The 26,100-nt window shown below is 45.1% G+C and overlaps 1 protein-coding gene across 2 annotated transcripts in view; it reads left to right on the top strand.

The window, feature by feature from the left end:
- Window positions 1–25,862, top strand: part of LOC140210339 (BTB/POZ domain-containing protein kctd15) — an 87,632-nt gene extending 61,770 nt beyond the window's left edge. Inside the window, exons 4-6 of one of the 2 annotated variants that reach the window (XM_072279212.1) lie at window positions 586–730; window positions 2,717–3,022; window positions 24,719–25,862. In XM_072279212.1, the coding sequence (XP_072135313.1) occupies window positions 586–730; window positions 2,717–3,022; window positions 24,719–24,877 (610 nt within the window). In that variant the 3' untranslated portion in view covers window positions 24,878–25,862. Of the gene's footprint in view, window positions 1–585; window positions 731–2,716; window positions 3,023–17,036; window positions 17,116–24,718 lie in introns of those variants that run through there. The other variant, XM_072279213.1, reaches the window with a different exon arrangement.
- The last annotated feature ends 238 nt before the right edge of the window (window positions 25,863–26,100 follow it).

Here is a 26,100-nt window from a genome sequence, read left to right as displayed (position 1 = left end):
ATTTGTGCCGACCTTTTAACTCACTCTGAGATCAATCTAATCATTCCCTCCTACAAAACACTGCATTTTAAAGTTGTCCATATCTAAGAGTTTCTTAAATGCTCCTAACATATCTGCCTCTACCACCACCGGCAGGGCATTCCACACACTCACCAGTCTCTGTTTTAAGAACTTACCTCTGATATTCCTCCAATACTTTCCTCCAATCACCTTAAAAGTATGTCCCCCGGGTATTAGCTTTTCCTGCTTTGGGAAAAAGACTGTGGCTGTCTGTCCTCAATGCCTCTTATCATCTTGTACATCTCTATCAAGTCACCTCTTATCCTCCTTCACTCCAAAGAGTAAGTCCTGAGCTCACTCAACCAATCTTCATAAGACCTCTTCTTTTTTAATCAGGCAGTATTCTGATAAACCTCCTGTGCACCCTCTCCAAAGCTTTCACATCCTTGCGCTAATGAGATGCTCAGAACTGATTAGTGCGTTGCGTTTATGGTTTGATAGAGTTGTTGGAATTGAGTACCAAAGGATGCTCACACATATTACAAGTTTATTTTGGTAGACATGAAGATCACATTCTGTTCTCAGGATAGGACGCCTCTTCAATGGCACAGAGCCCATCGTCCTGGACAGTTTAAAGCAGCACTATTTCATCGATCGAGATGGAGAGATTTTCCGATACATCTTAAGTTTCCTCAGGACATCGAAGCTCCTGCTTCCAGAGGACTTCAAGGTAAGGGGGCAAAACTATTTCAGATAAATCTCCTCACCCATTTCACTTTATATTGAGTAATCACTGAGTTTTCCAGTGCTGTTGGCTCACCCTGGAATAAGGATTCCAAATGAAACAGATCTTCATGTATATCTCAGCACCTTCCCCAGCCAAAGAACAAGCACAAAAGTCGTTATATCTAGCATGATCCTGCAATGTGACGACATGTAAAGAATTTATCTAATATTGTTTTTTGAAACAATTGTCTGACAACATTTTTTAAAATCTTATTTTGCGACACAGTGTGGAGCAGGTCCTTGCAGGCCCTCGAGCCATGCTGCCCTGGCAACCCTGCCACCCTAATTAACCCCAGGCTAATCACAGAGCAATTTACAATGGCCAATTACCCTACCCATTACTGTACATCTTTGGACCGGGTGGAAACCGGAGCAACTGGGAGGATATCCAGAGACTCATTGCACTGGGAGGAGGATATACAGACTCATTACAGAATGGTGCTGGAATTGAACTCTGAACTTCAAGGCCCAGAGCTGTAATAGTGTGGCACCTGAATGAGGAGAGTGCTCCAATTCAAATAATGGCTGGTGGCTCCCCTCTACATTTTCTCCAGTACATCAACCTGCCCATATTGTGGTGACCAGAAGTACACACAGTACTGCAAGTGTGGTCGAACAAGTATTGTCAAATTGTAATATGATGAGTCAGATGTTAAGATTTTATGCCAATCTAGGCAGGCCATTCACCTGCCCTATCTGCCTGAGTTGCCACTTTCGTGAACCCCAGGCACATAGACAAAAACGCGGGCCAACACTCAGTGTCTGCTTAGAGAGCACACTCAGCAGACGGATCATAACTGCACAGGATCTCCAGAAGTGATGGAAATAAATCGTGTGCTGTGCATGGTCAGGAGAAGAAAACAAGCCCCCACCAGATTTCCTGATTTTGGCTCATCGAGTCTGCTCTGCTGTTCCACCACGACTGACTTATTATCCCTCTCAACACCATGCTCCTGCCTTCTCCCCAAAACCTTTCACACCCTGACAAATCAAGAACCTATCAACCTCCACTTTAAATATACCCAGTGACTTGGCCTCCTCAGCTATCGGTGGCAATTAATTCCACAGATTCTTCACCCTCTGGCTAAAGAAATGCCTCCTCACCCCTGTTCTAAACAAATGCCCCTTTACTCTGAGGCTGTGCCCACTGGTCCTAGACTCCCCCAATATAGGAAACATCCTCTGCACGTCCACTCTGTCAAGGCCTTTCAATATTCTGTAGTATGATCCCATTCATTCTTCTAAACTCCAGCGAGAACAGGCCAAGAGCCATCAAACGCTCCTCATACGTTAACCCTTTCATTCCTGGGATCGTTCTTGCGAACCACTTCCAGACCGGTTCCAATGCCAGCACATCTTTTTTTAGATAAGGGGCCCAAAACGGCTCACATATTCCAAGTGCAATCTGACCAGTGTCTTATAAAGCCTTAGCATTAAAAAGCGATCCCTGCTGAGTGATTGTGCTAATCGCCAGGAGGAAGTTTGAGTTGAATGTAAATGCCAGCACAAATTGGTTGGACACAGCTATACATTTCTGTGTAATATTCCATGATTAAAAGGCCGGGTAGGCTCGAGAGTTGAGTAACCATCTTCTGTTCCTGTGATGAGTGGGAAATGCAGAATGGAAGTATAAATTCAAAGTGAAATTTTTATTTATAGTGGGTAGAGCAATGCTATTACAACTTGAGGAGTCAATTCAGGCATCCTCTATAAGAAAGTCTGTACATTTGTCCTGTGTGTGTGTGTGTGGTTTTCGTTCTGGGTGCCCCAGTTTTCTCCCACAGTCTAAAGACGTATGAGTTAGGTTAATTGGTCATTGTAAATTATCCTTTCATTAGGGTTAAATTGGTGGGTTGCTGGGCAGTGTGGCTGAAAGGGCCAGAAGGGTCTATTCCATGTTGTATCTCCAAAGAAAGTTTTCTTGTTGCAGGATTTCAGCCTGTTGTATGAAGAAGCAAAGTATTACCAGCTACAGCCCATGGTGAGAGAACTCGAGAGGTGGAAGCAGGAACGAGAACATCAGAAGTACTCCCAGCCCTGTGAGTGTCTGGTGCTGAGGGTGACCCCCGACCTGGGAGAGCGCATCAGTCTGAGTGGAGAGAAGTCATTAATAGAAGATATTTTCCCTGAGACAGGGGACGTCATGTGCAACTCTGTAAACGCTGGGTGGAACCAGGATCCCACACATGTAATTCGATTTCCAATCAACGGATACTGCCGGCTTAACTCAGTCCAGGTAAGGACTAGTCCAAGGCTTCAGGTCCTGAGCTGGTGTAACTAAGTTCCTTGGTATGTCTACAACATGTATTAGCCCAATCACAAACAAGACAAAATCTGCAGATGCTGGAAATTCAAACAACACACACCCGGGTCTCCGGAAATATCAATTGTACTCTTTTCTATAGATGCTGTCTGGCCTGCTGAGTTCCTCCAGCATTTGTGTGTGTTGCTTAAAATGTATTAGCACAAGGTTTTAGCAATTACTGCCAATACTCAATGTCTGTTTCAAGAGCAACCTTGGCAGATGTATTATGACAGCACAGGATCTCAGGAAGTGATGGAAGTAAATGTTGAGGGGAAGGAAATGAGCCCCCACCAGATTTAAACGTCCAGTATGTCAGAGGACCATAAGACCATGAGCAGCTTTGATTCTGCCATTTAGCCCATTGAATCTGCTCCGCCACAACATCGTGGCTGGCAATCCTGTTCTCCTGCCTTCTCCCCATAACCTTTGGCACCCTGACTAATCAAGAACCTATCAATCTCCGCATCAAATATATCTAGTGACACAGCTGCCTGTGGCAATGAATTCCATAGATTCACCACCCTCTGGCTAAAAGAATTCTTCCTCATCTCTGTTTTAAGTGGATGTCCCTCTATTTTGAGGCTGTCTGCTCTGGTCCTAGACTCCCCCACTATAAGAAAACATCCTCTCTACATTCACCCTGTCTAGGTCTTTCAATATGGATGGGTTTCATCCCCTCCTCATTGTCCTAAACTCCAGTGCATACAAGCCCAGAATAATGGCATAAAGACTACAGGTCCAGCACGCTGTGAACTATCTGAGGCATAAGATATACACTAAGACAACGGGGGGTACTGTGAGATCATGTGTCTGAGATTGCAGCATGTACACAATAGACAAATTAAGATAAAGAAGAAGATGAGCTTTATTTGTCACATGTACATTGAAACACACGGTGAAATGAATCGATTGAGTCAATGACCAGCACATTCTGAGGATGTGCTGGGGGCCGCCCGCAGTGTCACCTTGTTTCCAATGCCAGCGTAGCATGCCCACAACTTATTAACTATAACCTGTATATCTTTGGAATGCAGTCACAGGGAGAAAGTACAGACAGTGACAGGAATTGAATCCCGATCATTGCTGCTGTAAACAGTAAGCATTCATTCTCCATGGGCTCAGATTTTCCTTTATAATTCCACCCGTCGGAATCATGGAGTAATGTTTTAGGTTGTCCAACAAAGACAATAGTCCTGTGCGGGAGAGTTTTTAAAGTGGAAAACGGTCCAGTGGTACAAGTAGTCGTGACAACTGTGGTCTTTTGTGCTTGCAGTAGATTGCCATGATTTACTTCTTCTGTGCCTCAACATGTCCTGCGTTCTCCACGGGGTGCCTTCCTAGCCACTGTATCTCATTGTTGATCCATTGACTTCACATGTTAGGGCAGACAAATAGAGTAATACATCACAGGAACAGGCCCTTCAGCCCATCTCAGCTATGCTAGCCAAGTTACCTACCTGAGCCGTTTCTTTGATGTGACTATACATTGGGAGATTCTCTCTGGCCATATATCTTCAGTGAGACCATTGCTCCATCAGTGAGAGTGTGCTGACTCCAAGCAGGGTTTAATACTTTGCAGTGAGTTCAAAGTTCGAAGTAAATTTATTATTAAATTACATATGTGTCACCATATATAGCCCTGAGGTTCGTTTTCTTCCAGGAATTCACAGCAAATAAAAGAAACATTAAAAAAACAGGCAAGATAATAAATAAACAATAAATATCAAGAACTTGAGCTGAAGAGTCCTTGAAAGTGAATCTATAGATTGTGGGAATAGTTCCGGGTTTGGGCTGTGAAGCTGAGTGAAGTTATCCTCTCTGGTTCAAAAGCCAGATGGTTGAGCGTAATAAATGTTCCTGAACCTGGTGGTGTGGGTCCTGAGGCTCCTGTACCTCCTTCCTGATGGCAGCAGTGAGAAGACAGCATGGCCTGGATGGTGAGATCCTTGATGATGGATGTTGCTTTCCTGCAACAATACTCCACGTAGATGTGCTCAAGTGTAGGGAGGGCTTTAATAGTGATGAATTGGGCTGATTCCACTACTTTCTGTAGACTTTTCCATTCAAGGGCATTGGTGTTTCCATACCAGGCCATGATGCAGCCAGTTTATATGCTCTCAACCGCACATCTATAGACATCTATCAAAGATGGGTGCTTTGTTTTCATGCAGTGCTTGATGTCATCCATTGGTAGATTTCTATTGATTCCATCTGTTCCATCTTTGAACCATGCACCAAATGTTAAGCAGATGTTGGGCTGCTCTAAGAGGAAGCAGAGGTTTGCCAAACTAAATACCACTTAATAGTGCCCTCCAGCTCTTTAGTATACACAGATCCCTTGATGTGAGTGTGTGTAATGTACACCTACCATTGTGTAAATCCGAAAGAGTTTAAATCAGGAGGCCCTTCGTTGCCAATTTACTAGTCGGTGTAAACAATCACTTTAGTATTCACTCTCTGAAACTGTCCTCAATTTTGCACCTAGAGAATATAGCCCTGGTCTTAAGAGCCTCTTTAAAAATTCCCATCTCCCCCATCTCTGATGCAATTTCTGCAGATTTTAACTGTACTTTCACGTCTCTTGTAAAGTAGATTGACTATCACCGTATGATTAGCAACAGGAAGAAATACTTTGATTTTCTGATCAATCCCTTTGCCTATAAAATCCTGAAGCCTGTTTTTGCACTTTTCCTACATCAGTATCCTCCCTTTTCTTTAAAAAGAAACAAGAGAAAAGTTGGAAAAAGTTCCTGTGAGGTTTTAACATCTGTTAACATCCTTGGGACTAGGACAGCCCTTTCATCACGAGAGTCCTGGTCAGGCTGATGAGATGAAAGACTTCTTACATGGGACACTTTCCTGTGTGAAGTTTGCTTGGCCAGTGACTATTGTTTTACTAGAATGGAATTGCATCTAAAACTGCATTTGATTTGAGCTGATTTGGCAGTCTTACTCCAGTGATCTAATGATGTGACAATGAGTTCAAGTACAAGTTTATTATCAGCTGGCTGCGTATATATACCAGCAAACGAAACAACGTTCCTCTGGACCACCCACCACAGCGCACCCACGTATCACACACAGCATACAAAACAAAATATTACCACAAGTAAGTTAATAAAACAAATCAAAAATAAATTTGCAAACAACAGGAATTCTGCAGATGCTGGAAATTCAAGCAAGACACATCAAAGTTGCTGGTGAACGCAGCAGGCCAGGCAGCATCTCTAGGAAGAGGTGCAGTCGACGTTTCAGGCCGAGAAGGTAAATGTCGACTGTACCTCTTCCTAGAGATGCTGCCTGGCCTGCTGCGTTCACCAGCAACTTTGATGTGTCTTGCTCAAAAATAAATTTGTTATTTCTATTCCTTCCAGTCCTTTGATTCATGCTCCCCAGCAAGCCCCAACTTCCCCTATTTAACCCTTACCCAACCACAGCATAATTTACAACAACCAATTAACCTACCCGGTATGCCTGGACTGTGGGAAGAAACGGTGAAACCCACACATTCCATGGGGAGAACGTACAGAGATTTCTTACAGAGGATGCTGGAGATTGAACTCTGATGCCTGAATTGTAATAGTGTTGTGCTAACTGCTACGGTCTGGTGGTGCCCATGTGAAGTGTGTAACACTGGTGAACAATAAACAGCTTGCTGTTCCATTAGGGTCACAGGCTGGGGGAAGAAGCTGTTACCAGTCTGGCAGTCCTTGTCCTGATGCTCCTGTACCACCTTCCTGATGGTAGGGATCCTCAACAATACTTCTGACCCTTCGTCTGTGGCACTCCCACCCTGGGGGGAGGGAGCCCCTGATGGTCCACTCGGTGGTTCTTACTGTCCTCTGTAAGGTCTTGCAGTCCGATGCCCTCCAGTTTCAGTACCACACAATGATGCAGCCAGACAGGATGGTCTCAATGGTGCTCCTGTAGAAGGTTGTTAGAATATAGGCGGGGAGCCTTGCACTCTGCAACCTCCTCAGAAAGTGTAGATGCTGCTGTGTCTTCTTGACGAGTGAGGTGTTGTAGGTCCAGGTTAGATCATCCATTATGTGTACACCAAGGAACTTTGTGCCCTTCACTTGCTCCATGGCAGAGATATTGATGAACAGTGGAGGTAACATGTTTCACTGTTCCATTGGGGTGAATAGTGAAGCCAAGGCAACCTTGGTAGATTACAGAGACCATATAGGGAATGAGGAACTGATAAAAACTGCAAAGAGCGGGAAAAAAAAAGTTTCGGATGAGTGAAGTGCAGAATGTTCTCGATGCAAGTGGTTTAAATGAGACAGAATTTGTTAGGTGTATCTAGGAAGAATTCCTAATACAATACCTCCTGTACCTAACAAAGTGGCCACTGAGTGTATGTTCATGGTCTTCTGTTGCTGAAGGCCATCCAATTCAAGGTTCGATGTGTTATGCATTCAGAGATGCTCTTCTGCACACCACTGTTCTTACACATGATTATTTGAGGTGCTGTTGTCTTCCTGTCAGCTTGAACCAGAGGAGTCGAACTCCTCTGACGTCTCTCATTAACAAGGCATTTTCGCCTGCTCTCTAGATTTTTTTTTTTGTTTTTTACACCATTCTCTGTAAATTCTAGAGACTCTTATGCATGAAAACTTCAGATAGACTGGGACTCCCATACGACAAAAGGACTAGATAAGACAGAGTTTGTCAAATGTGGTCAGGAAAGTTTCCTTAATCAGTACATAGAAGTCCCAATGAGAGAGAGTGCAGTACTTGATCTGCTATTAGGAAATGAGACAGGGCAGGTGACAGATGTTTGCAGAGGGGAACACTTTGCATCTACTGATCCCAATGCCATTAATTTCAAAATAAATATGCATAAAGATAGGTCTGGTCCACAAATTGAGATTCTAATTTGGAGAAAGGCCAATTTTGGTGGTATCAGAAATGATCTGGCAAGTGCGGATTAGAACGGTGTTTTCTGACAAAGACGTGCTTGGTAAGTGGGAAGCCTCCTAAAATGAAATCCTAGTAAGCACAAAACTTGTATGTGCCTGTCAGAATGAAAGATACAGATAAGAGGTATAAGGAACCTTGGTTTCAAGCGATGTTGAGGCCTTGCTTCAGAATAAAAGGAAGTGCATAGCTGGTATAGACAGGCAGGAAAAAATGAGATGCTTATGGAGTACAAAAAAGCAAGAGAATACTTAAGAAAGAAATCAGAAAGCCTAAAAGAAGGCATGAGGTTGCCTTAGCGGACAGGGAGGTGTTTGCTGTCCTGAAGCAAATTAGGGTGGATGAATCCCCAGTGCCTGACAAAGTGTTCCCTCAGACCCTACAGGAGACAAGTGCAGAAATTGTTAGGGCCCTAGTAGAGATATTGAATTGAATTAAATTGATTTTATTTCTTACATCCATCATATACATGAGGAGTAAAAATCTTTATGTTACGTCTCCATCTAAATGTGCAATGTACAATCATAATAATTTATAATAGAACAGTCAATGTAACATAGAAATACACTCAAATCAGCATGAGTTAATCAGTCTGATGGCCTGGTGGAAGAAGCTGTCCCAGAGCCTGTTGGTCCTGGTTTTCATGCTGCCATACCACTTCCCAGATGGTAACAGCTGGAATAGACTGTGGTTCGGGTGACTCAGGTCCCCAATGATCCTTCGGGCCCTTTTCTCACACCCGTATAAGACTCGTTGCATCTCGTGGCATGATCTCAGGGGTGGTGTCCCCTCCCCGACCAAACTTTAGCACTCTTGTCTAGGTGGATGTTGTGTGTTGTGTCCCCTGTGTAACATCAGTAACCCGAAATAACATTCAGTCCACAATGTGCAGTTAAATGATTAAGACTTTATATTTAAATATAAGGTTAGCAGAGAAACAAAAGAAAAAGAAAACAAATAAAAGGCACCAATAATCTCATCAACATGTTTAGTGCACAAATGTTGGAGCTCACGGATCCTCCTTTACTAGTCAGCCCCCAGGCTCCGCCCCGAGCCCAGGCTCAGCGGGTCCAGCAACCGTCTCCTCAAGCCACCTCTTCTCTCTTCATCCCCTTCGCACCTTCTCCCAAAGCCTGCGCAAACTAACAGCTTTCACACAGACAGAAAGAATAACATCTATCCCAATTGGTTAGCAAATGAATACATGTCCCATTATCACTAATCATAACCCAGACATGCTGCTACAGAGAACATTACCTCATCAGTTAACATTGCAGAGAAGCCATTTCATTATTAGTCCTAGCAAGTAACATGAAAGAAGAAACCCTTACACCTGTCTTTGTAAGTGTCCTGAATCATGGGAAGTTCATATTTAAATCATCCTTAGTGACAGGTGATGTTCCAGAGGATTGGAGGATAGCCAATCCACATGAACTTTAGCAAGGCATTTGACAAGGTCCTGCATGGGAGGCAGGTCAAGAAGGTTAAGTCACTCGGCATTCAAGACGAGATAGTAAATTAGATTAGACATTGGCTTTCTGGTAGAATCCAGAAAGTGGTAGTACAGGGTTGCCTCTCTGACTGGAGGCCTGTGACTAGAGGAGTGTTTCAGGGATCGTCCTGGGTCCTTTGTTGTTTGTTATCTATATCAATGATATGGATGATAATGTGGTTATCTGGATCAGTAAATTTGTGGATGACACCAAAATTGGGGATGAAGTGAACAGCGAATTAGACTATCATGGTTTGCAGCAGATTCTGGACCAGCTGGAAAAATGGACTAAAAATGGCAGATGGAATTTAATGCAGGCAAGTGTGAGGTGTTGCACTACGGTAGGGCCAACCAGGGTAGGTCATACAGTGTGAACAGTGGGGCACTGAGCAGTGCAGTAGAACAAAGAGATCTGGGAATACAGGTCCATAATTCATTAAAGTGGCATCACAGATATATAAGGTCATAAAGAAAGCTTTTGGTACAATGGTCTTCATAAATCAAAGTATTGAGTACAGGAGATGGGATGTTAAGTTGGAATTGTATAAGATGTTGAAGAGGCCTAATCTGGAATATCGTGTGCAGTTTGGTCACCTGCCTACAAGAAAGATGTAAACAAAGTTGAAATAGTACAGAGAAAATTTACAAAAGTGTTGCCAGGTCTGGAGGACCTGAGTTAATAGGAAAAGACTGAATATGTTAGGACTTTATTCCTTAGAACATAGAAGATTGAGAGGAGATTTGATAGAGATATACAAAATTATGAGGGGTAGAGATAGGGTAAATGCAAGCAGGTTTTTTCCACTGAAGTTGGTGGGACTACAAGCAGAGGTCATGGGTTAAGGGTGAAAGGTGAAAAGTTTAAGGGGAACATGAGTGGAACCTTCCTCACTCAGAGGGTGGTGAGAGTGTGGAATGAGCTGCCAGCACAAGTGGTACATGTGAGCATGATTTCAACATTTACTGAGAAGTTTGGATGGGTACATGGATGGTAGGGGTATGGAGGGCTATGGTCTCGGTGCAGGTCCATGAGAATAGGCAAGTTTAATGGTTCGGTACAGAGTAAATGAGCCGATGGGTCTGTTTCTCTGCTGTACTTTTCTATGAGATTAGCAGTTTCTGAGACACTCAAATCACTCCATTGGGCACCAACAATAATCATAGTCATAGTCACAGATCACATTTCATCTCCATTCTGATGTTTGATTTGAGCAAATACAGAACCTCTTGACCATGTCTTCATGTGTTTATGCACTGAGTTGCTGCCACATGATTAGCTGATTAGATATTTGAATTAACGAGCAGATGTACCTAATACAATGGTCACTGAGTTTATGTGAACAGGCTGACAGGGGAGAGGTCTTACTGGATCTGGTATCAGGCAGAGGTGACAGATCTCTTGGTGGGTAAGCACTTGCAAGACACTGACCACAATTCCATGACCTTTAGCATAGCCTTGGACAGAGATAGGAGCAGATGGAATGGGAAAGTATTTAACTGGGGAAGGGCTAATTGCTATGCTATTAGTCAAGAACTTGGGAGCAGATGTTCTCAGGGGAATGTACAGCAGAAATTTGGAGGCTGTGTAGGGAGCACTTGCATTAAGTTCTGGATAGGTTTGTCATAGTCATACTTTATTGATCCAGGGGGAAATTGTCCCATTGAGGCAGGGAAAGAATGGTAGAGCGAAGGAACCACGGTTGTCAAGAGATGTGGAACATCTGGGTCACAAGAAAGAAGGAAGCATTCTGAAGGTTTAGGAAGCAAAGCTCTGACAGGGCTCTTGAGAGTTATAAGACAGTTAGGAAGGAGTTTAAGAATAGACTTAGTAGAGCTACAAGGTGACAAGAAAATTCCTTGGCGTGTAAGATTAAGGAAAACCCCAAGGTATTCTATACATATGTCAACTCTACCCAGACTGGAGTCAAGGTAGGACTGTTCAAGGATAAAAGATTGATTTCTCAAAAGTTGCCACACGAGTTGATAGGGTGGTTAAGAAGGTATACTGTGTGTTGGCCTTCATTAGTGGGTGTTTGAGTTCAAGAGCTGTAAGGTAACGTTTCAGCTCTATAAAACTCAGGATAGACCACACTTGGAATATTGGGTTCAGTTCTGGGCTCTCATAGGAAGGATGTGAAAGCTTTAGAGAGGGTGCAGAAGAAACTTACCAGGATGCTGCCTGGATCTCTGGGTGAGTTAGGGATTTTCTGTTTGGTGTGAAAGGGGACTTGGCGGCAGTGAATAAGGGTGATAAGAGGGATATGTGCTGCTGGGATTGGTGATGTCATTCACTCGGTCTATCTGGATGAGAATCTACTTAAAACAGAAGAGTACAGCACAGGAATAGGCCCTTCAGTCTGGCATGTCCATACCAAATGTGATGCTGATTTAAATTAATTCTATCTGCCTGCGCACAATCTATATCCTCTATTCCCTGTCACTGCATCTTCCTGACTAAATGCTTCTTAAAGCTGCCATTGCATCGACTTCCACAACCTCCCCTGGCATGCCATGTACCCCTACCACTTACTGTGCCCCACCTTAAAGCTATGCCCTCAAGTTTTCAATATTACCATCCTGGAAAAAATACTTGGCTCTCCACCTCCCATCTTTATACACACTTCTGTCAGGTTGCCCCACAGTCTCCGATGCTGAAGAGAAAACAATCCCAATGTCTCAGACATCTCCTCATTGCTAATACTCTCTAATTTAGGGGGAATATCCCGAAAAATCTTCTCTGTATCCTCAGCTGACAAAGCCACTAGTATTTTGGACACTAAAGGTGACGAGATCTATATTGACTTAGGAAGCAGGCAAGAGAATGGGAAGTGGAATTTATCTCAGATAAGTGTAGTGTTACACTGTGGGAGGTTAAACCAAGGCAGAACATACTCAGTGTATGACAGAGCCATGGAGAGCATTGGAGAACAGAGATCTAGTACATAAGCAACACACACAAAATGCTGGCAACATCTATGGAAAAGATTATCGTCAACGTTTCGGGCCGAGACCCTTCAGCAGGACTAGAGGAAAAAGATGGGGTCAGAATAAGAAGGTGGGAGGAGGGGAGGGAGAAACACAAGGTGTTAGAACATAGAACATAGAAATCTACAGCACATTACAGGCCTTTCGGCCCACAATGTTGTGCCGACCATGTAACCTACTCTAGAAACTGCCTAGAATTTCCCTACCACACAGCCCTCTATTTTTCTAAGCTCCATGTACCTATCTAAGAGTCTCTTAAAAGAACCTGTTGTATCCACCTCTACCACCGTAGCCGGCAGCCCATTCCACGTACTCATATGTTAACCCTCTCATTCCTGGAATCATTCTAGGGAATCTTTTCTGAACCGTCTCCAACGTCAGCACATCCTTTCTTAAATAAGGAGCCCAAAACTGCACACAGTACTCCAAGTGAGGTCTTATCAGTGCCTTATAGAGCCTCAACATCACATCCCTGCTCCTATACTCTATTCCTCTAGAAATGAATGCCAACATTGCATTCGCCTTCTTCACTACCGACTCAACCTGGAGGTTAACCTTATGGGTATCCTGTACGAGGACTCCCAAGTCCCGTTGCATCTCAGAACTTTGAATTCTTTCCTCATTTAAATAATAGTCTGCCCGTTTATTTCTTCTGCCAAAGTGCATAACCATACACTTTCCAACATTGTACTTCTTTTGGCACTTCTTTGCCCATTCTTCCAATCTATCCAAGTCTCTCTGCAGACTCTCTGTTTCCTCAGCACTACCGGCCCCTCCACCTATCTTTGCATCATCAGCAAACTTAGCCACAAAGCCATCTATTCCATAATTCAAATCGTTGATGTACAAAGTAAAAAGAAGCGGCCCCAACATGGACCCCTGTGGAACACCACTGGTAACCTGCAGCCAATCAGAATGGGATCCCTTTATTTCCACTCTCTATTTACTGACTAGTGTAGATTGAGGTAATGGTTGGCATAGACAGATTGGGCCAAAGGCTGTTTCTTTCGAGAAGGAAACTTTCAGGATGGAGTGGATGTGGGGAGGATGTTTCCTATAGTGGGAGAGTCTAGGACCAGAGGGCACAGCCTCAGAATAGAGGGACGACCATTTAGAACAGAAATGAGGAGGAATTTCTTCAGCCAGAGGGTGGTTAATCTGTGGAATTCGGCGACAAGGACAGCTGTGGAAGCCAAGTCATTGTGTATATTTAAACGAGTTTGATAGGTTCGTGATTAGTCGGCATCAAAGGTTCCAGGGAGAAGGCAGGAGAATGGGGCTGAGAGAGAGAATAGATCAGCCATGATGGAATGGTGGAGCAGAATCGATGGGCCACATGGCCTAATTCTGCTTTTATGTCATATGGACTTTATTTTCCCTGCTGAAGAGGCCACACTTGGGGTACTGTGTGTAGTATTGGTCCATTGATTAAGAAATTGATTACTAGCATTAGAAGCAATCAAGAAGAGATTCACTGGACTAATTCCTGGGATGAAACAGCTCTCTCATCACAAGTGGCTGTAGAGGTTGGAGCTATACTGAAAAACGAGGGATAATCTTGGACGATACAACCTCCTTGGGGCACATAGAAGGGTAGAAGTTGGGGAGAGAGCCTTGAGCATGGCAACATGATAAACTCACTTCAAACTGCAGAGCATTGCAAAGGATGTGAATTCCTGGAGTTGTCTACCCCAGAATGTTGTGGATGCTAGTTCATTGCAGGTATTTAAATATTTAAATTTCTGAAAGATCAGAGAATTAAGAGTTATTGGGAACTGGTATAGGCAAAGTGTTGAGCCCTTGGATTGATCAGTCATCATCACAGTGAATAATGGAGGGCAGTCTTATGGATCAATTAGCCTAATTCTGTTTGCTTAAGAACAATTTTCAGATAATTTACGATCCTTCTGGAAATCTATCTCTGATTCTTGAAAGGGATTAATCTCAATCATGGATATCTATGTGAATGCTCATGCCCCCCACCCCCACAGTCCATTTTATTCACAATGCTCATCACTATGGAGATCTTGTCTAACTTCTTCATGCGTGTCTACACAAATCCTGCCTTCAGCAGGTAACTGATTCCCAAGGCTGAGTCAGCCATGATGTTGTGTCACGGCAGTCATACGCGAGCCAGAGTAGTACAATATGGAGAACAAGCTGTTGCCCATGCAACTGCCAAAGTAACAGCAGAGGCTGGTACAGTTTGATACCAGCGCAGCACAGGAGTTTGCCAGTCAATGCTGACCTGCCTTAGGGACTCCAGCTCTGGATTTTTCCTCGGGGTTTACTCCTGAAACATTCTCCACCAGTGGATATAGTTGCCAGGCAGTGGAAGTTTGAGATCAGAGTTTTCCTTCTCCTAGATGAGCTGCTGACCACACCAAAGAACATTGCACAAACCACTACACTACTGAGCCTCCCTGGTATGGTGGTCAGGAACGGGATTAAACTAGTGAAGAAGGTTTCCCTCATATTCCCCTTAAACTTTTCATCTTTCTCCCTTAACCCAAACAAGGTGGAAAAAGACAGCTTGTATTTACTCTGTTTATCCCCATCATTATTTTGCATACTCCTATCAAATCTCCTCTCAATCTTCTACATTCTGAGGAATAAAGTCCTAACCTGCTCCATCTTTTCTTATAATTTAGGTTCTCCAGACCCACCAACATTCTTGTAAATTTTCTCTGTACTTTTTCAACCTTATTTCCTTCTTTCTTGTAGGTGGGTGACCAAAACTGCACACATTACTCCAAATTAGGCCTCACCAACATCTTATACATCTTCAACAGAACATCCCATCTCCTGTACTCAATACATTGATCTTTGAAGGCCTTCTTAACAATCCTATCCTATCCAATCCTTCTCAAGATCACCAACAAAAGAAAATCTGCAGCGGTCTCATTTCCGTAGTCTCATTGGGACAGGATTAGTCAGAATGCGATCTCAAACGTGGCACACAGGGCCTCCTTCACCCACCCATCCTGTCAGCTGGCTGTCTGATAGCCAGTCTGGGACTCTGTGACCTTCTAACTGCAGAATGTTTGTCTCGACTACAGGCCAGATATGTTGTACAGACTGCATTTTATCACAGCGTCTTGTGCCATTGTTCACTCTGTTAATAACCCCTGTAATGGCTGCAATACAATTCCTAGCTTTCCTATTCTACTCGCTTGACTCAGGTGAGCATAATTTTCAACTCCAGCCAAACGGAACTAACTGATTTGTGTACTGTACCAATATCTGATATCTCTGAAGTGTTAACTGTGGACATACCTGCTGAATATCCTGCTCCAAACAACTCTGTCAAGTTCCTTTTCGTTCTCCGCCTTTCTCTCCTAAACTCACTGTGAGTAACTTGCCTAAAAAGTAAATTTTGGGAAAGGCAGTTAGGACTGTCCCTGCAAAAATTAAGGAGTCATAAAGCTGTCGGGTTAAAAACTGCCTGCACGTGTCTGTAGCCTGGTATTAGAGTAACCTTTCACTCACATCTTCCAATACTAACCAGTCCTATCCAACCCCCAGTGGGCAGTGATCAATTCCCAAATGGAGCAGCCCTGTCACATTACCCTACAGGTTCATTGCTGAACTGAAGTGTGAATGGTTCATTAGTCCTGTGTCTTTGAATGGCAAATAATACCGTAGGATCCCACTTTCCCCCTTCGCGTACGCCCTCTGCCCGCCAGATGCCCCGAGCGCTGAGCAGTTTTCAAATGTCCATTTCACAGCACAGCTCCATGTAAAACTGCATACCAGTGGTACACCCCACAGCTGGGCATCCTTCCTTCCTCCCCTCCATTTTCAATCTGCCTTTTGTTTGCTGTCGAGAAAGAGAGCTCAAAAGTTATCCTAATTGTCTGAGCAGAACTTGTCCTGTTCCATGTTTACTGTTCCTCCCGCTTCTGGCAGGTTCCCCTTCACTTGGGCATTCTCGTGCTCCCAGTCAGTGACTCTCCATTGTAGATTATGTACATGAATGGCTCTCTCCCATGCAGACTGGCTAATGCATTCCTTATCATTGTCCCTCCTTCATCCATCTGTAAGCACATTGCCTGGTAGCCATGGTGGTGTAGCAGTTAGTGCGACGCTGTACAAGATGATGACAGGCATTGATCATGCGGATAGTCAGAGGATTTTTCCCAGGCCTGAAATGGCTAGCACAAGAGGGCAAAGTTTGAAGGTGTTTGGAAGCAGGTACAGAGGAGATGTCAGGGGTAAGTTCTTTACTCAGAGAGTGATGCGTGCGTGGAATGGGCTGCCGGCAATGGTGGTGGAGTTGAATACGATAGGGTCTTTTAAGAGACTCCTGGACAGGTACATGGAGCTTAGAAAAATAGAGGGCTGTGGGTAACCCTCGGTAATTTCTAAAGTAAGTACATGTTTGGCACAGCATTGTGGGCCGAAGGGCCTGTATTGTTGCTGTAGGTTTTCTGTGTTTCTATGACACTATTACAGCTCAGCATGTTGGAGTTTGGAGTTTAATCCTGGTTCCTTTTGTAAGCAAGACTGTACGTTCCTTCTCATGTGCATCTGGGTTTCTTCCAGCTGGTTTTCCCGTAGTCCAAAGACACTCCGGTTCGTGGGTTAATTCAAAAGGAGTAAGTCCTGCTCCACAAGGAGGGCTCTCTCATAGTTTCATCAGCACTGCTGGTAAGTTCCCCAGCCTCTAATAGGATCACAATTAGGCTCCCTATTATGGTGCGTTCAACCAAGCCCGAACTCTGAGGTCAGCATGGAATGTGAAATTAACAACAAGTGCTACACATGCCCTTACACTTCCTCCCTTACCACCATTCAGGGCCCCAGACAGTCCTTCCAGGTGAGGCAACACTTCACCTGTGAGTTGGCTGGGGTGATATACTGCGTCCGGTGCTCCCGATGTGGCCTTCTATATATTGGCGAGACCCGACGCAGACTGGGAGATCGTTTTGCTGAACACCTACACTCTGTCTGCCAGAGGAAGTAGGATCTCCCAGAGGCCACGCATTTTAATTCCACGACCCATTCCCATTCTGATATGTCTATCCACGGCCTCCTCTACTGTAAAGATGAAGCCATACTCAGGTTGGAGGAACAACACCTTATATTCCGTCTGGTTAGCCTCCAACCTGATGGCATGAACATTGACTTCTCTAACTTCCGCTAATGCCCCACCTCCCCCTCGTACCCCATCCGTTATTTATTTATTTATATACACACATTCTTTCTCTCTCTCTCCCTTTTCTTCCTCTGTCCCTCTGACTATACCCCTTGCCCACCCTCTGGGCTTCCCCCCCTCCCCCTTTTCCTTCTCCCTGGACCTCCTGTCGCATGATCCTCTCATATCCCCTTTGCCAATCACCTGCCCAGCTCTTGGCTCCATCCCTCCCCCTCCTGTCTTCTCCTATCATTTTGGATCTCCCCCCTCCCCCTTTCAAATCTTTTACTAGCTCTTTCTTCAGTTAGTCCTGACGGAGAGTCTCGGCCCGAAACATCGACTGTACCTCTTCCTAGAGATGCTGCCTGGCCTGCTGCGTTCACCAGCAACTTTGATGTGTGTTGCTTGAAATTCCAGCATCTGCAGATTTCCTTGTGTTTGAGTTAACAACATGCTAGCACTCTTCACCACCCTCTCTGTCAAGTGACTGGTACCCCCCACTTGGGTATTGCATCCTCAGTCAGCACACGGGCCACCATCTCAGCAGAGCATTTCCAACACGAGGATGTCTTCACCCACCTGGTGAAGCGATCAATACTGTGAAGTCCGTCTGAAGTTGCTCCCATAGACCTAGTTGGATTTTAATTGCTGTACCTGGAGCACATTATATACTGTCGGCAGAATTTAGCAATATCTCTCCCTATCCCTGGCCACCACCAGCATCTTCCTAGCTAGGTCCTCATCTTAATCTGCCCTATGTGAGGTAAAGCAAGGTAAGTTTTTAACAACCTATATCTGCTGCACTCTGGGGCTATCAAATGTTCCCCTTCTCACCCCATCCCAACTTCCCTTTGCACTGCTCCTGTCTGTTCCCAAATCCAGTTTCGCTCTGATGATGGCCCCACTTGTATCACCATTAATTCTTCCTCCTCCTCCTTCCTGACCATTGCTAACTCTACTGGGACTGAACCAGATCCCTCTATAATCACCTTAACTGCTTGATCAGCAAAATCATTTCCCATTTGTTCAGGGGTGTCTACCCTTCCGTGTTGTGTGCCTTAATCTTTATGGCTGCTACTTATTGGGACAGTTTAGCAGCTTTGAATAACTCTTTCTATGTCATAGAATCAGAGAGCACTACAGCACAGAAAAGGGCCCACAGTCCATCTAGTCCCTGCCTAGTCCCATGGACATACACCCGGACCACAGCCCTCCATGCCCTTCCCACCCGTGTACCTATCCAAACCCTTCTTAATTGTTGAACTCAAACCCAAATCCACCATTCCAACTGGCAGTTCGTTCCACACTCTCACCACCCCCTGAGTGAAGAGGTTCCCCCTCATATTCCCCTTAAACATTTCACCTTTTACCCAACCTCTCATTCTAGTCTCACGCAACCTCAGGACAGTCCCTGTCTAATCCAGAGAACTGACTCTTTAGGGCCCTTGAATTCCATTGCTGCTGTCATATGAGGATCCAGCCTGTCCCATTAACCCGGATGGGTTAACCAGACTGTCTGTCACTTTCTGTACATGTTTGTCAGCAGGCAACAATACACTCGCCTGCTGTCAGACACTACCTGTAGTTTCCCTGTCGCCAGGAGAGTGACTGTGCTGTGCGGTCTGTGCAAGACTATCTGACCCATCAGAGTAACACAGCAGGTCCTGATGCTGCAACAACCTCACTTGCATACAGCGATGCACTGTTGCCACGATTGGATCCCGTTTTACAGAATAATATGCTACAGGCTGCAAATGTCACCATGCTCTTGCCGCACAATAGCATTAAAACTCCCTCTTTGTCACAGAACAGATGGAACAATTTGTTCATGTCCGGCAAAAGCAAAGCCAGCGCTGCAGCTAGGGTTTGCTTTCAACACAAAATGGCCAAACCCACCTCTGGTGTCTGTTCCACCTGTTCTTTGCCCCGCTACCTTCTTCGTAAGAGAGTTTGTGCGAGCACAACATGTTTATTATTTAGTTTTATTGTATTTGGAGATACAATGCAGAACAGGCCCTGCCGGCCCGGCAACTGCACAGCCCGGTAACTCACCGATTTAACCCTAGTCTAAACACAGGACAATTACCCTACTAACCGATACAACTTTCGACTGGGGGAGGAAACCCACTGGCACACGGGAAGGAATGTACAAGCTTGCTTACAGAAGACACCAAAATTGAACTCTGAACTCCGACGCCCCGAGCTGTAATAGTGTCATACTAATTGCTATGTAACTGTGGTGCCCCACAAAACTTGACAGAAAATTAGGAACCCCAAAGTCAGCTGGATTCCCTTCACTGTGGGCAGAGGAGATTAAGCATTGCTTCTTTACATTTCTTGGGAATTACTTTCTCACCCTGTCTAAACTTGTGTCCCAATCCACTACTTCAGACTGTCCAAACGGTACCTTGAAGTTGTTTACCTTCAGGACTGTACTTCCAAAAACCTATAAAATCGTCAAAACCACACAGGTTTGCTCTTTCTCTCCGCCTCCTTCTTCTTAAGCCCCATCACCTCTGCTGGGGCGTAGGCTGCTGACAGTAGCTCACCAGAGTCCTCTGTCCAGCAGCGGTGGTGATGGATGGTCGAAGGATAATTGGCCCTGTGGCTTCCAAGGACTTGCAGCTTTCATCACATGACTTCATATGTCTTCTAGATGAGGATCTTTCCTCTCCGGGGGATGAGGTCCTTGGAGCTGCTTTCCGCGTTTCTGTAGCACTGGGCCTATATGGGATGGAGTTGCTAGCCCCGTCCGTGATCAGTCCTCCTCCTTTCGCAGCCAGATTTGCGGCCATGCACAGCGCTCTTCCTTTCTCTCCTGGCAGTGGAATTAAAATACCATCCACATATTACAAAATACTGCTACTGGTATCTGCCAAGGGAACACGGGTGATTATCTTGGGCATACATCAATGGAAAATGTCATGGCTGTTATGGAAACCTAGGGCAGCCTTCTCTTGTCCAATTATCCTGAATATCAGGATGTACCAGAATCTACCAAAATCATTGGCAATAACTAAGACAGTAAAAATATCCGGTTCTGCCCTCAGGCCATTCAAAAAGATAGATGGGATTGCCACTGTAGAATATTCCCAAGTGTCATATTTGCTCAGGAAGGTCTAACCAATGGTAATCAGCAGGACTCGCCTGGCTTAGTACAGGTCAGATCTGGCAATTCGTATAGGCAGTGGTTCGCTGCATCATTCCTTGTTGCTGTAGTCCTGTGACATTCTTTGCCACTACTGCCTCTGCTTCAGGTTTAATGGGGTACTGTCAATGGGGTGGGTGCGATGTCTGAACGGCTGTCACGGTCTTGTTTGTGACTGATTAGGCTCGGGTTGAATCGGGTGTTTCTAGGGCGGGGAGGCTGAAAGGGCCCGTTCTGTGCAGTAAAATGCTCATGTCCTTCATCTGTGCCAGGATGGATTCACTTGATTGGACAAGTATGGATCCCGCGCCCATCCCCACCACCATTGTAGCTTTATTTGTAATGGCTCATCCAGGTTTTGTCATTGATATCGAGGCCCCAGTGCCTACCAACACAGTACACTGCCAGACCCCTAACTGCGCACTGACCAATATTCTGGGGTCCCCATCCTTCCCACTGAGGGACAATACTAATTATTTCATCAGCGGTCGTTTTAACTCCTCTGCAGAGATCTGAAAGGCAGTTCCCGCTGTACCATCACTGAAAGCAGAGTGCTGATCCTCAGCTTGCTGGGAACACAGACTTTGTCCCACTTTTCCTCTACTTTTTTACCAACAGTTGTCTGGGATTGTAAGGACATAGGAAAGGGGCAAGTTAAATGCAGTAACTGTGGGAAGTCTTGACCTTTTCCTCTGCTTACAATTCCAGACCATATGACCCCCCTCCTTCCACAGTTGAAACATTCTGTCCCGACTTCCACCTGCCACTACAGTTGCACTGTCTCCTGTTCTCCCACTCTCTGCTTCTGCTCTCATTGGCCAGTTAAGAATTTATAGAGTCATGGAACACTACAGCATAAATCCCAATTAACTGTGTGGCCACGTTTTTATTATCTGAGTCAGATGTGGACCCATGCCATCTTTCAGAAGTTGTAAGCCGATGTCATCATCCCCCTTTGGGCTTATTTATGTTGTGGGTTCAGTATAATCCCCAAATTTCTCCATTGGCTCTTGCTTAGTTAAAGTAATCTTGGTCCAATTTGCCTGACCTTTACCTATCACACCCTCTCCAGGCTCAGTAAGATCCCCCAGTTTATCCTCTGGGGATTTGCCTACCCTCTAACCCAATGTTTATTTTGGATATGGCTGGGCAGTGTGGGCTAGACCTGCCTGGGTATTTTAGCCTTTGAAAGGATGTCTATATATCTCCTGGAAGGTGGGGTGGAGATATGTCTCCACCAAAGGAAACGCAAGGCTCTCTTTCCCTCTGCTAGCCTGGGCAAAGTATAGCACCGGCTTAGCCCCCCAATCGGGATCAGGTGAGGCCATGGGAGGAGGTGGTAGATGGTCGTGTGAGCAGCTGGTGCATTACAAATTATCTTACTGCTTATTTCTCTCCAACTATCAGTGACAAAAATCACTGCTCTTTGAACACAAACACATGCAGCCAATGCCATTTAAAAGCTGTTCTCTCTAAGCACAGTGAGTGTCTAATGGTCACACAAGACTGATGCAAGTTAGAAACTTCAGCAACAGTCTCCTGTCCCAGTTAATTGGCACACTGTCCCAAATAAACAGAGGGAATTTCAGTAATTTTCTCAATTTAGTTTTTGTTCTTTAAGAGTTGTCCTGAATAATCGGCTGCCCGATAGCCCAATTGATCGGAATTCCCTGTATTCAAAGCGGAGGTTGATAGATTCTTGATTAGTAAGGGTGTCAAAGGTTACAGAGAGAAGGCAGGGAAATGGGGTTGAGGGGGATAATAGATCAGCCATGATGGCATGGTGGAGAAGACTTGATGGGCCGAATGGCCTAATTCTGCTCCTATGTCTTATGGTCTATTCCATGTCTCGACTTCCAGGCTTTATGTGCAGTTCCCTGTTACCACATCAACACAACCACGTTCCTATTTGCAAGTTATTAGTCCTCACTATTCTTTCCCCTATAGCATTATCCAAAGAGCACAGTTTTAGGCTGAGAGGTAAGGGGTTCCGAGGAGATCTAAGGAAGAATATTTCACTGGCTGGAACGTGGACAGATGGTAGAGGTGGTGAGTCAAAACATGTAAGGGACTATTTGAATTTACCAGCATCTGGCCTGTAGAAGGCCAGGAACCAAACTCTGAGTGGGAGAGAATGAATGTGTACTTGATTGTCAGCATGGGGTGCCACAGTACGTCCACCCTGCGAGAAGCGTGGGTTTTCCCCGGGTGCTCTGCTTTCCTCCCACAGTCCAAAGACACAGCGGGTGGGTTAATTGCTCATTGTAAATTGTCCCGTGATTAGGTTATTGTTAATCAGGGTTCTGGGATTGCTAGGGTGACGTGTCTCAAAAGGCTGGCCACCGTATTACTAAATAAAATAAATAAATAGACAGGGTGAGCCAAACGGCCTGTTTCTACAACTCTGAGGCTAAGAACTGAAGTCCTTCATTCCCGATGAAGGGTCTCGGCCCGAAACATCAACTGGACTTTTTTCCATAGATGCTGCTTGGCCCGCTGAGTTGCTCCAGCATTTTGTGTGTGTTCCTTCATTCCTGGTGTCCTTTATCAGATATTGGGGAGCTCACATCGAGTTTTGATCTCTGTTTAAGGAAGAATGTAATTACTGCACAGTGGAAGCAGAGAAGGTTCACTAGGTTGATTCCTGGGGTGAAATCAAGATACACAAAGTAGGGTAGGCCTGTGCTAATTAGAGTTTAGAAAAATCAGAGGTGATTTTACTGATGCTGAGAGATTTCTCAAACTATGGGGTGTAGTTTCAGAAAAAGGCCTTGCCCATTTCAGAAAGAGTTGAGGAGGAATTTCTTCTCTCAGATCATCTTGAATCTTTGCAATTCTGTAGAGTAGGGAGCTGTGGAGGTGGCCACACTGGAGATTTGAGCTTCAGGGGGTGTGGAGAGCCTGGGAGTTGAGGCAAAGACTGGAACAGCTCTGATCTCATTAACTGACAGAGGGAGCTGGAGGGGTTGATTGGCTGCTGCTCGTGTTTCTGATGTAAAATTTCTCCAGGCTCTCTCTTCCTACATTGAAGATGCTCAAAATTAACACAGGTTCTGATGGAATCGCTGGGGAATCACAAATGCAGAGATCCCGCAGATGCTGGTAATGCTGAGCAACACACACAAAATGCTGGAGGAACTCAGCAGGCCAGGCAGCGTCTACAAAGGGAAACGAAGGGTTTCCTGAAACATTGACGGTCATTTCCCTTCACTGACTCAGCCTGATCTGCTGAGTTCCTCCAGCATATGCCTCATACATGGGGAGAACCTTGTTTTAACCAGCAGAAGTTCACTGACAGAGCCAAAGGGGGAGAAGAACACTGACTTGGACAGGTGCTGGCACATTCTACTGAAAACTAAAAATTAAAACTGAAAATAAAAACTGAAAACTAAGAATTAAATGAATGCCAGCAGAAGAGAGCAGTGGAGAGGAACTGATGAACATCATTAAGATCCTATAGATCCTATAAGATCCTAAAGGGATTGGACAGGCTAGATGCAGGAAGATTGTTCCCAATGTTGGGGAAGTCCAGAACGAGGGGCCACAGTTTGAGGATAGAGGGGAAGCCTTTTAGGACCGAGATTAGGAAAAAATTCTTCACACAGAGAGTGGTGAATCTGTGGAATTCTCTGCCACGGGAAATAGTTGAGGCCAGTACATTGGCTATATTTAAGAGGGAGTTAGATATGGCCCTTGTGGCTACGGGGGTCAGGGGGTATGGAGGGAAGGCTGGGGCGGGGTTCTGAGTTGGATGATCAGCCATGATCATAATAAATGGCGGTGCAGGCTCGAAGGGCCGAATGGCCTACTCCTGCACCTACTTTCTATGTTTCTATCATTTTCAAAGGTGCGTGAAGTGGATTGGCTGCAGGGTGTTTGGTTTTCTGCAGGGTGCTCTAGGATGGTGCTTGCTGACAGACTCCTTGCTCTTCACTCCCACAGGTACTGGAGCGGTTGCTGCACAAGGGATTTCGTGTGGTGGCTTCCTGCGGTGGCGGTGTGGATTCTTCACAGTTCAGTGAATATGTGCTGTATCGTCAGGACAAGCAGTTACAGCTCACGCCAACAACGTTCAGAATAAAACAGGAGCCTCTGGATTAGCGTGAGCACAGACCTCCAGCCCGGCCTCCAGGCTTTCTTACGTTTCGTTTCTAACAACCCCCACCCACCCCCAACGGTCTACCTGTTCTGTTTTAGTTGCTGGACTCGAGAGCAGGCATCTTGTCAAGGAGGAAGATTTCTTGATGATGATATTAGTCAATGGATGGATCAGCTGATCAGCTGCACTCCTGCCCAGCACAGACAGTTGATGCCACCAGGAGGTCAGGAGCCGGGAGGAGAAGCAGATAAGAAAGGGCTTTGGTTACAACATGGAAGGAGCCAACCGTAAACCAACAAGCGATAATCCGAACTGCTGTAATTTGTAAAGTATTCTCTGTCCCATCATATTCTCCAGACAACTGCTTCTCCAATCCCAACTGGGCATGGAATGTCACCCCAACACTGGGCACGGGCCATCTCATCAACACTGGGCACAGAACGTCTCACCAAGACTTGGCACAGAATGTCTCACCCACACCGAGCATAGACCGTCTCACCAACACAGACTGTCTTACCACCCCAGGGCACAGCATATCTCGCTCACACTGAGCACAGGACATCTCACCAACAAAGGGCAAAAAGTCTACGTTCAGAGTGTTGACCCAACCTACTTCACATCTGGAACTCACTGCTGGGACCCTCAGTCCACGTGACACACATCTTGTCCTACTTTAAACTTAGCTTCTTGGGCCTCTCCATGATGCCTGACAATATGATTTTAGTGAGCAGTCCACTGCTCAGAGATTTTTGTTGTAGAGACCCACCCAGAGGTTCTTCCATCACCACTCTCCCACCTCCCCCTGCCAATATGGAGTCTCCTGTCTCCTTCATTTACTCGCCTTGACTGTCCTTCATCTCACTCAGTCCGAGGCTGGTCCCTGACCCACGAGACTAAAACAGTGAAAATTAAAGTACAGTTCATTAAATGCTGAAAAGAAAGCAGTTGATTTTTTTATTATAAATAAACGAAGATGTTTAACTGAAACTTCTACTTGTACTCATGATTTGTAACTGTCTAATTAACAAGGCTCATGACCCAGTGCTTATTTGTTACTGAATGGGCAGTATTCCTGTACCTGCGTTGGGGGCTCCCCGCTGCCACCCGTCCCCTGATGGTAGTCCCCCTTGTGGATCTGCTCCATTGCAGATCCACAAGGGGGACTACCATCAGAACTTGGTAAAAGATGGAGAAACATAGAAATGTAGAAAACCTACAGCAAAGT

The sequence above is a fragment of the Mobula birostris genome, chromosome 15 (assembly GCF_030028105.1).
Source record: "Mobula birostris isolate sMobBir1 chromosome 15, sMobBir1.hap1, whole genome shotgun sequence".
Classification (NCBI taxonomy): domain Eukaryota; kingdom Metazoa; phylum Chordata; class Chondrichthyes; order Myliobatiformes; family Myliobatidae; genus Mobula; species Mobula birostris.
The sequence above is the reverse complement of the archived record's forward strand: the minus strand, read 5'-3'. Positions and strand labels throughout refer to the sequence as shown.